This window comes from Ips typographus, linkage group LG4 (assembly GCF_016097725.1).
Source record: "Ips typographus isolate SLU linkage group LG4, UJ_Ityp_2.0, whole genome shotgun sequence".
In the NCBI taxonomy this organism is placed as follows: Eukaryota; Metazoa; Arthropoda; class Insecta; order Coleoptera; family Curculionidae; genus Ips; species Ips typographus.
In genome coordinates, this window is record NC_138425.1 from 12,162,147 (window position 1) to 12,174,361 (window position 12,215).

At 36.2% G+C, this 12,215-nt stretch overlaps 2 protein-coding genes across 3 annotated transcripts in view; one reads left to right on the forward strand and one right to left on the reverse strand.

The window, feature by feature from the left end:
• Positions 1-12,215, forward strand: part of LOC145727459 (dopamine receptor 1-like) — a 55,898-nt gene that overhangs the window by 29,219 nt on the left and 14,464 nt on the right. The gene's annotated exons all lie outside the window — the stretch shown is intronic.
• On the reverse strand, positions 6,557-8,422 carry LOC145727458 (juvenile hormone epoxide hydrolase 2-like). The gene is made up of 6 exons (XM_081977022.1): positions 8,179-8,422; positions 7,937-8,128; positions 7,587-7,887; positions 7,286-7,534; positions 6,991-7,225; positions 6,557-6,877 (listed from the first exon to the last, which is right to left on the reverse strand). Exons 1-6 carry the CDS (start codon positions 8,356-8,358, stop codon positions 6,664-6,666), a joined length of 1,371 nt encoding a protein of 456 aa, XP_081833148.1. The 5' UTR covers positions 8,359-8,422; the 3' UTR covers positions 6,557-6,663.

Below are 12,215 nucleotides of genomic sequence, written 5' to 3' on the forward strand. Positions count from 1 at the left end.
TCATCCTGCATAGGCGAGGATAATTCAGCATGATATCAGCCTTTTCATAGTCGGCCTTATTTTTCTTTTTGCATTCCCGGTGATATGAAAGACAGCAGCACATATACTAGAATAGCTCTTTTCTCAGACTTCCTGCAGCTGCATTACACCCTTTTACTCGGAGAATCTGTTATAGTGTATGGTGTATTCCATTTTTATGCGACGACATTTCCACCCCAAATTCCTTGCACGGCTCGAATTTAAATGAAGCTTCCTTCTTCACAAAAACATAACAGAGTTAGTAGTTTGCTCACGAAATTGTCGCACAAGAAGCTTTCGGATAATAGAAAAATTTCCGCCTTTACTTCATTATTATTTTTATTCAATTTTGGTATGGAAGGGCGACGGTTAAATTTAAATTCAAGCCTAACAAAGTAAATTCAAATTAAAAAAGTTTCCGTTCTGGACATTCAATTAGTGAGCGTGAAAGAGTAGCAACTTCACGGAGTTTAAAGCAAACCGAGTAAACACCAAAAATAGTAGAAGCATATTTGGTTAGTGCAATAAACGCCGCCTTTCCTTATCGACAACCATTAAGTTTGCAAGAAACATTCCACTTTAAAGTGAGTTCAATTAAGTTTTTCACCCCTTCGGAAATGGACTGTAACGAGCGAGATAACGTTCAAGAACGTCAGTTTTTCGTGCGAAAATTAGGATTTTCCTTTCTGCAAAGCTATAAAACCGTGTTCGCGTTAAAGGATTAATTTAGGAAGAAACTGAATGTTGTGTAATGAAGTTGGGGTTTTTGCAGCTCATTTACGATTTTAAATCGAAAGAGGTAGTATGTTATTTTACTGCAGAAATTAGAAGAAATTCACACACATTTTAAAACAAGAACACTCAAGGATTGAAAAACAGTTCTTCTTTAAAAATAGTATATTGTACAACAAGGGTGAAAAAGATGGACAATTCGCCCCAGTTTTACAGGCTATTTTTTCTACGATTAATTGGAATTACTTACCAAATTTCACACAAATAAACTTTCAATGTTTGAAACGTTTCCGTGTTTACATTATCACTTTTGACGCAGCCAAAGTTTGACCGGTGTTCCGGATTGTCACCGGGTGACAGCTGATTAACTTCGTCTTTTAGGTTGAGATGTTGAATGGATTTGATTCATTGTAAATTGTAAGTTTGTATCATTTGCTTTATCATATAATAAAGTAGATGTTTTTATTCTTTAATTGAACACTGAACTAAAACTTGAACGGCTTTTTCATTGCCTCAAAACATAAGCCAAAATGCAATGTTTTGATGCCAACTGTCAGTGAGGATGACAATCAGAAGAATTATTTTGTTTACGTTCAAGATTAGCTGTAATTGGTCTATTTCTTTACACATGCTGCAGATTGTCTAGGATTCTGTACTCGTTCAACCGTTGGCAATTGCCTACTTATCCGTTCTCTAAACTGTTAAGGAATAAACCAAGATCCCTGTAGGAGTAGAAAAAATACTTTAAACTACTAAGTAATATATGCATTCAAGTAAGGTAGTAGAAAAAAAACACAGTAGTACTTCCACTTACCCTATCTTCATCAATCAAGAAAGAGCATAAATGAGAGCCACATACAGGAATCATTATCACAAATTGCCACTGAGCCGTCACGTTGAACAGTTTCCAAAGATGAAAAGTCCCAAGAAAGTTTTCTTTTTTCACTGACCGTAGATCAGTTACTCCGGTTTGACATAACCGGTCGGATTTTTTCACGGCTTCCTAATTTATTTATTAAAAAAAAAATCTATTTTGATCTATTTTCTCTTGCTACTGTCTCTCATTTCTCATAGAAAAAGGTGTTAACAAATTGACATATAGCGACAGTATCTCAGCTATAAGCTAACATAACAAAATAAGAAATTGTGATAGCCATTATAAAAAAAAAAAAAAGAAATTGGCATGAATTTTCCCCAGACCTTTCCCCCGGGTGGCGAGAATTTAATTCTAAAAATCTGGGTAGAATCCTTCCGCTGTTATCCAGGTGCTAACTGGGCCCTGGCTGCACTCCTGGCATTTTCCCCCGCTTTGCCTACGTAAAAGGGGGAAAACCATCCCCCACTCACCAGACCCTAACTCCCCAAAACTTTAGGATGTAAAAACAGACGGACGAAAGCAGGCTGTTTGGACATGCTATAGTTTGCCAGGACCACCCGAGATGGACGAGCTGACGAAGAAAGAAGAAATGGAGAACAAGAAGAGCGCCAGAAGAGCCCCTCCGGCAGCGGGGGCATCCTTCTCCCAGGACAGAGGACGCTGATGCAACTCTGGGAACTTCACGAAAGGAAAAATTCCTGAACTTATAGCGACTTAGCGTCATATGCTTCACATGATAAATATGAAAAAAAATTAATTAAAATCCTGGAAACTGGAATTTACTGCCGGTGCTTTTTGTGTTATTTTGTAGTTGTCAATCCATAAACATTGAATAATTTTTGGATTATGACGTCGATAACAAATTTACTTTAAAATCATCACAAGCGGATCACCATAAATTAAAGTTTTTCTTTTGTAGTTAATAGTTCACTTTCTAGAAAGAAAAACAACTGTTTACAATTCTTATTGTGTAGCAATTTTTCCGGGAGTTACTTCATAAAACACCATCCGGCTTAAGTATCTTAAAACCGCTTATCACCGACGATAAATTCAAAATACCTTTTCGTGTTGCTCGAGCACTTAAAGGTTTATGTCTAGTTCCTTTTCTTTTCCCTTTTTTTTATCGCATTTTTACTCGTGGCCCGTTTAGACGGGATGAAGTTATATAAAAACAAATTAGCCGATAAAACGGGTGTTTTTCCTCTTTAAGCTCATCTTTTAACAATAGTTGGAATTATTCGCCCTCCAAACGATTTGGATCTGGGTGACGTCAAGTGGTGGAAAACCCCTAAAAGATGTAAATCTCCGAAAATGATACTCAGAACTTGGCGGCAACTCGTATTCTCGTTTTGCCTGCGGCATTACTTACTATCTCGTGGAATTATGGCGTCTACCGAGCCTTAGGGAGATAGTAGTTTTATTTAATAATTTTTCCCTAGGTAAATACACTCCAAATCCCTGGAATCCCGAGTTTTACTGCGATACATAAAATTTTACACTAAAATAAAACATCTGTTAAGTCGTTACAGGAAAGTAGTAAAATTTAAGAACTTGGATTATACGTTCAGGACAGTAAAGGAGAACATGCACTAATCAGAATTTAACACGATTAGCGTAATTGAAACTGATCCAATCCAAATCAAGTTGAAATTAATACCAACTAAATTGGAGTTCACAAATCGTGAAATTATTAAAGAGGGACCTTCGCCTACATACCAGACTAATTAGATTGCATGTTAGTCATAATAACTGGGGGTCCAGTAACGACTGTTTCCACATTTAATTCCTATGCTCCTCATCATAATTATAACGTTAATTGAAACAGGAAACGAAGTTAAAGTTTAAGCCGGCAACGTGAAAATTATACTGTGCGGCCTATTAGTGCCCTCGACCTTATCTCAAAACTTGTGGGATTTAATAGAGGACCAAGTTACAAGACTATTGGGTTACGGGTATTAGAGTACAAATGTATGGACAGTGTTAATTAACTGAGTAATTTAGTGAACATGTATAAATTTGTAATAAAATACAAAGAAAACTTTATTACGAGTTAAAAGAAAAACGTTTTGCCGTCGAAAATTTTTATCAAATTCTGCAATAAAAGAACTAATCGCACTTCAATTAATTCGAACTTACACCAAAACGTCGTTAACCGTCTTATTCTTCCCCAGCCCCCGCTAATTCTATTAAAACTTTGTCTGTGTTTTAGTTTTCCGCTGCGCGATCGCTCTGACACTTTAATAAAAGTTTTCGGGTAAAACGACCAAGTTTAGTGGGCACTCCAAAATGTTTTCGACAATGTCGGTTTATTAACGAGTCATTAAGGTCGCGTCAATGTCAGTTTTATTAAATTTCTTACATTTAATTGAGAAAGAAATTGTCAGATTTGTCAATAATTGTCAAATCAGTAGAGTGTAATTTTCCAACTTTTTAACCTATTTAATTTTGTAAAATTACTGACTATTAGCTAATCTTCTTGAGCTTGCATAAAGTAATTGCTGTATAATTTCAGGTAAAAAAAAGTATTTTAAGCTAAAACGATGTAAAAGGCACTTGGTGAGAAATGCTAAAACGCTTTTAAGTGGAAAGTGGAGCTTTAAGTGCTTTTTGATTAATTACATTAAGCCATCATTTTGTCTCTACTTTGGTCGTGACAAATTTTAGAGGAGAAAACTAATCTAGAGGATTATATGCATACCAAAAGTGCAACTCAAGGCATAACTTTCCAAATGTAGGCGAAAAATCAATGTTTTAGCAAATCTAATAAGGTAAAATTTAATTTCTTTCAAACTACTCAAACAATGAAAACACGATCCGACAAGGAAATTATTACTCGCAGTGACTATTATTAGGAAATCCTCCGCATAAGTTGGAAATTACTTTCCAACTTGGCTTTTAAGCATCTTAGGAAACTTTTTATATCATTCTCTATCTCTCTAATTTCTGTCGTCTTTGTACTGCGTCGGATTTATTGCATAATGTACTCCAAGAACAAGTTTGAAACCTATTTTTCAGATCAAAGGCAAATTTAATCATTTCGGATCATTACAAATTGAAATTTGCCTTATTTGAACTCAACAAGAGACGATAAATTGGTTAATAAAAAAAATTGCAGCAGTAAAGTGTCGTTACGTGCTTTGTTATCAAAGCGAAAGTTTGCGGAATGATATTTACGAGTTTGCTGGGAGTTTGGAGGAAGCAACAGTCGGTGGCGATATAAACTTTCTGCACCAGCTCGTAATCACAGAACCAAACCTTGTACTTTCTGCCATAGATTTGAACCGAAAGGAAGAGGGAAGGAGGAATTTAACTAGTAAATCGTAGAAAACTTAAGATAAGTTGTAATTTCTGACTATTTGTAACAGATATTATTTGCAGGACAAATACTGGTTACATTAACATTTCTGACAATAATTTTGCCACTTGGTTTTCATTGGTAAATTCTGAGAAAACCCGCCTTTGCAGCAAACACAATCTAATCATCTTTGCAGGAAATTTATCGTCCATAAAATGCAATCAAATTAGCATTTCAAGATAAGGTCGAGGCACGGCGGTAGGTTAATTTTTTAACTGAATATTTTGCCTAACCTGGTGAGTTTCCTTCTAAAGAACGTTAAAATTTACGACACGAGCACCTGAAAAGTGTTTCAAGCTTCGGAGAAGAGTGATTGAATTTCGCCTCCGACGTTAAATACACTTAGCTATTTTCAAACAGTTTTTGTTCAAGCTTCTAATTGATTTTTAACTAAAGTGACTAGCCTTGCCAACGCCACTTATATACCGCTCTTTATTGGACTGATTCCATGTTTAATTAAAACTTTTAAACGGGTTTAACCACCCTAAACAAATTTTCGCTATTATTTCAGTGGTATTGCAAATCCCCGAATTTCAAGAAACCCCTTCAACTCGTCTGACAGTCAATTTTTCCTAGTAATTCCCCGTCGATAAAGGTTAAAGCCAATTTCACCCAGAAAGGAATTTCAATAATACAGTTTTTTCGACAACGCCAAAATATATTTACATTTTATATCTTTTTTTTTTTTTTGAAGTTCGAAGAAACGTGTCGTTTAGGTGGTTTTCAAACTTTTTTGCCAGGTCGACGTTTAATAATATGGCAAAAGACCGGAGGATATTGAAAAATTGGCGATGAAGTAAATTCTCAAGGTAGTACATGGCAGGAATAAAAGGTTTCTTTCCTATCGGTTAAAAATATAAAAAAAACTAATTTTTACCAAATTGATTGCAGGAAAGTTAGTGAGTCGTGAGAGTGAGAGTAGTATTAGTATGAAAACTTTTTCTGTTCCAATTGTCAAATACAAATTGCAATTTTTGGTTCAGAATTTTGGTTAAAAGTACATCAACAGAGCTAAGGTCACAAATAGTAAAACACAAAAAAAACCCATTCCCAGTTTCCTTTCAAGGCGAGGACTTCAATCTTGTATATTTTGTGTGTGCTGGTAATGCTATCCCCATGTGGGATGACTCGGCTATATTTATCTATCAGATGGTAGGTGAAGCAGGACCGTATTGAGGATATTCACTGCCCATTTATTCAGTTTAACGAAAATAAGAGTAGAGAATTCAGAACATATTTGACTGAAAATGTTCACTTCTAGAACTACTTTAAACAGCTAATAAAATATTCCAATTCAGCCAGAATTAAAAATACGGTTCTGGATTGTAGATATCAAAACTCCTTCGATTAAAACTTATTTACTGAAATACTTTACATTCGTAGAATATTGAAGCTATTTCTATTGCAAATAAAATTTTATCGATTTCGATTACTGTGAATACTGTAACCAGTTAGTATATCGATAAACTGCGTGATTTTTATCACTTCCATAAGTTTCTTTTTAAGTGGCCACTTTGATTACACCAAAATTGTAATCCAGACAATCTTATTTGTACGGACAGTTAAAAGCGGAAAAGAATACAACACACTATATTTGACACAGCAAACTAAGAAAACTTTAAGATTAGATAATACAAAAAAAAACTAACTAACAAAATGCAAACAAACATAAATACTAGATTCAACGACTATCCAGTCCCGTACTCCGGACTTTTTCAACGAAATCCAAGATATCCTTACCGAGCACGTCGGGAACTTCAAATGCGGCAAAATGTCCGCCATCCCGGTCGGTCAAATGAATGAAATTTTTATGGTCTTCCTTCAGGATAGTTTCCGGCGGGAATGATATTTCATGTTCGAATCTGCTCAGTCCCGAGGGAACGGTTATGGGCTTGCTGGAACATCGATAAAATGGAATGCAACAAATTGGATGTTATGAAAACGGTGTTGTTTATCAATTTGTACAAAGACGACAAAGTTATTAATTCAAAAAATTAAATACACGTACCTGCCTATATTCAGATCTCTATAGGGTTGCGAATAAGTCTCCGCATACAATCTCATAGAAGTGGTGATCGACCTGGTGATCCAGTAAATCATAACATTGTCCAAAAGCTTGTCGTAAGTGTATCGTTGAGTCAAGCCACCATCTGGCAGGTCTTTCCAAGCTGGATTAGTCCAGGTGATAAACTTTTCGATGATGTAAGCAGCCAAACCCACTGGACTGTCCCGAAGACCCACACCTGTTGAAAACATCCACATAATTAAACCCGTGAAACATTTACAACAGTTAACTCAAGTACCAACAGTGTCCGGTTTGGTGGTTTGGATGTGGAAGTACCCAGACTCCAACAGCAAACCAAAAAAGTTCTTCTTCAGGGGGTAGATTTTCTGAATCTCCTTCTCGGTGAAGAACAAGGAAGGGAAGTAAATCCCTAATAGAACCTTCCAGTGGGTGAACCCGTTACCAAAATGCAGGTTTCTGTGCACGCCTATGATACTGTTGGGATAGAGGACGGCTAGGTCGTGGCAAATTCCAGAACCCCAATCACCTAATACAAATCATTAATTTCTAGTGAAATATTTGAGTAAAATATAAATTACCTCCTTGTATGTAATACCGATCAAATCCCAGTCTGCCCATTAACTTGTTGAAAATTTGAGCAATCTGAGCCGGATTCATTCCAGGCTTGGAAGCGGCATCAGAAAATCCGTAACCTGGTAAAGAGGGCGCCACCACCTCAAACACAAAGTTTCTTCCAGTTTGGGGTGTGGTCAAAATGGGGATCATTTCGTAAAATTCCCTAACGGAACCGGGCCAACCGTGAACCAGCAAAATTGGAACCACTTGCACCCCTTCAGGCACATCTTTTGGTTTTGCATGGATGAAATGGATGTTCAATCCCTATAAAAACTGATTCATTTAATATTTAATTTTTGATAGTTACAATTACCTGAATGCTAGTCTTGAAATGAGGAAATTGATTGAGGAACTCCTGCCTCTTGGACCAGTCATACTGATTCCTCCAGTAATCCACTATAGCTTTCAGCAGATTAGTATTAATTCCGTAGTTGTGATTAACACCTTCAAGGGGTTGTTGGAAGGGAATAGCATTATCAATCCGCCTGTGTAGATCCTTGATGACCTATCAAAACACGTTTGCAATAGTTAAGGAAATTGTCTACAAAGTCTCACCTCGTCTGACGCCTCAATTTTAAAAGGTTTCACACTAGTGTCTTCTTCAGTGGGTGTCCCAAGAGCCCACCATTTTTCTTCAATAGTAGGCACAGGAGAAGATTTACGTCTCCTCAAAAACAAAAATCCCAAAATCACCGGTATAATCGCGTACAACAGAAAACACACGCAACAACCCATCCTGACTACTTATACACGACACGCAGCAGTTTTAAAACGCCCGGAAACGAATGTTATAAACATCGGAGATGTTTATAATGTTTTTAACTGCCCACGTGATGTGACTTGCCTATTTTTATCTCTCTCAGTTATTTGGTATATAAAGGTTACCAGTGGCGTACACTGTACAAGCGAACAACCATTCATTAACAATAATCGAAAACCCGGTTTGTATTAGGTTGTGCAAATGCGTGAGCAACGTTAGAAAAGTAGTCCAAATCAGTTCTAGAACAATTCAGAAGCTTAAAGTTTGAGAAATCATGAATCAGCATGTTACATCGTTAAGCCTTATCATCCTGAGAAAAGTTAGAAGTACGGTGCTAGCAGTAATCATTTCCATTAGTTTAGTTATTGTACCTCTGATTGTGTAATCGGAAAGTTACAATGAATTGCATAATATGATGATTATAATACAGAATTTATTAATTATAAGTGGTTGAGCCTGATATGATTATTTGTAGATTAAGGTGATGATTCCTAATAATAGTTAACTATCAAAACATTAAGTAAATCTTCTGGATAATATTGAGTCATTGTTAAGCGAGGAGCTAGTATGTCAGTTAAAAAAGACCAGAAATGAGAGTTAGTGCCCTTAATTGCACTTTTCTTACTTAACTTTCCCATAGACTTCCGAAACACTACACAGAAAACGAATTTTAGGTCTGACTGTCTTGTTGAACAATCCCTTGCCCAGGAAGATGATTTAGTTTATACGAGGACTCAATATTTTAGACTATAAATGGACTGGGTGCTGCATTTTCGATGGTTTTACGGGGTACAGAGAAAACGGTAATAGATAGAAAAAAAGTAGCATACGTGTTCTGATCTCTTTTTCTGAGCTGAGATGACTGGCGAAAAGTGGGCGGCGCAAACTTCTTTTTTTCAAAGATACGGGGGGTTTTCGAAAATTGGTAATTTTTGAACCTCTTCTGAATTTCAGTTGCTCTTAAAGTTATCAAAAAAGGAAGAACGGTTCCCGGTAGTAGTTTTCATGTAGAATCCAATGGCGTAGTCAGTTTTTTTCTATTCCGTTTAGTTTCTGACATATGACAGTAAGTTACATTTTTTTAAATGGAACATCCTATATTTTTTTACGTCATTTAATTCTGTTGATTTTTACCTTTTCAACGGTGTATTACAACATATAAGTTTGTAGAGGTTAATCCTGTTATTTTAAAAAAAAACCTTTGCTAAGCTAAAAAAAGGCAAAATCTAAAATACCAAACAAAATCGGAAATCATATAAACTAACACATCAGAAAATTAAATATTTTTAATAAATCTTATTAAAAATCTAAATTACAAACAGTTCTACCGTCACGTTAATAAGAAAAGTGGCCATTTCTATTTTCTACTATTTTTAAGGTAGAAGTTGAAAAAACTGTTTATAAACGACATGTAACATGTTAATAAGAACATAGCCAAATTTTGTTTCGACTGGGTATTTTTATACATATTATTTAGTACTTTTTTGTTAAGGAAACGCTTTTTTTCTAATTACCAAGATTAACGTTTACAAACTTATATGTTTTAATGCACCGTTGAAAAAGTAAAAATCAACAGAATTAAATTAACTAAAAATATATAGGGTGTTCCATTTAAAAAAATATAACTTACTGTCATATGTCAGAAACTAAACGTAATAGAAAAAAACTGACTACGCCATTGGATTCTACGTCAAAACTTCTACCGGAAACCGTTTTTCCTTTTTTAATAACTTTAATAGCAAATGAAATACAGGGGAGGTTCCAAAACGACCAATTTTCAAAAGCCCCCCCCCCCGTATCTTTGAAACAAAAGAAGTTTGCGGCGTCCACTTTTCGCCAGTCATCTCAGCTCAGAAAAAGAGATCAGAACACGTATGCTACTTTTTTTCGATGTATTACCGTTTTCTCTGTACCCCGTAAAACCATCGAAAATGCAGCACCCTGTACATACCTAATTAAAATCAGTTTCAATTGCTATATAATCCGCTATAAATTAGGGAAAAACTAAATACCTGAAACTGGAATGTTGTCTTTACGACAGTTTGAATAATGAACCTTTATGTATCAACTCCATGTACCCAGACTATGGAGAATAAGTGGGGATAGGGAGTATCTACAGGGAATTCGTAACTAATTCATTATCCTAATACAAGGGCTGACTTTAAGGGGCCAAAAACAATAACTGCGGCAGGATAAATCTCGCATACTCCCGGGCAGATAAACAATAAGTGAGCCTTTAATCAAATGCAAATTGGGTTAAGGTTAAGGCACGTCCCTCTATTGTCGATACGATATTATACACACGGCGTTTCATATTTAGTTGATGCCGACCCCACTTGTTTGCGAAACTGGGTTATCTCTTGCATAAACTATAAACTCTCTGGATGGATATGTCACCCAGTTTGAGCCGCATCGAGAGCCCTAAAACGGGTCACGATCGTCCGGCCGGAAAATTGTCCTGATAGCCTATCAGTTTACACTTATGTACGTTTCTAGGTTTAAATCCGCTTTTAACCACAAAATTTGTTTATTATTAGTTTAAATGCACCAATAGAAGCACTAAATTAAGGAGGTTTCTAACTTAATTGTTACCTAACACCAAGTTGCAGAAAGAACTTAAGATTAATCATTCAAATTCAACTAGTAAAGAGTTTTTCTGCTTTAAAGCTTACTAAAGGTTTTAACAGTAGTTATAAACCAACCAATTGTTCACATCTTGACTTTGTAGTTAAAATCCAACTCTGTTAACGTCAAAGTAGACACCGAAACTAACTGATGCCATTATCCCAGTGACAAACTGGAAGCCTCGCGGGAACCCCCTTTTAAATTTCGCACAATGCCAACAACAGAGAGGACCGAAAAAGGAAAGAGAGTTTGTTGCTCCAGCTTAAGGCGTTTTAGCCCGATCTCTTCTCCTCCATTATGGATAAGCGTCGATTTAAGTGCCAAATGGAAAACTTCTTTTGTGTGGCTCGCGGGCGTAATCATAAATCATTTGCTCCCCGACTAGTAGAGGACTCGTTCAGATTTAACTGCACACCCCCACAATTCCTAGAATGGAGATTGAAGCTTGGTAATAATGATGAAGGGAAGTTAATTAAACGTTCATATTTGTGTTTATACCTGATTTAAATTTGTGTGTTGGGGATAACAACGAACCGCAAATTTTAACCTGAAGGGGGTCTGAAAAATCGATGGATAACACGAGCGTGGTTTAGTTAACAAAATTACGACCCGTCGTCAAAGAAGAGGTGTGCTCGACCATTCATAATAATCCTTTAGAAATTGATTTAACTCGAAACCACCAGATTCTCGGGTTTGGTCATGTCCTGACGTACGAGAGCTTAACTAGTTAGCATAGTTTGATCGGTATCGCCCTTTACAAAACAGCCCACTAAAACTGGAATCGATGATGACTGCTGCATCTGCATCACTTAATCCGGTTTCCATTAAAATTCCCGGTCGGCTAAATTTATAAAAGCTAATTGATGTCATAAATAAAACGCTAAAACACCGGCCCGAACCGTAATGAAGTTTTAACTAGGAAACTTTCGAACAGTAATATTATTAACGCCGCAAATACGTTAGGCAGACTGTTCAAGGTTGATTAACTCATTAGAGTTCGTTAGAATGGACCGAGCCAACTTGAAAAAGTTTGCAGCTCAAGGGAGAAAGAATGCTCACCCCCATCTCCAACCCTGTAAAGGACGGATTTGTTTAAGGTAATGGGAGACCTAAATAGGCTTTGAAAATTAAACCTTACAAGAGTATATGGACGATTTACTTTCGAATCTTACCCTATCAAATATCTAACATACGATCCAATTTAAAT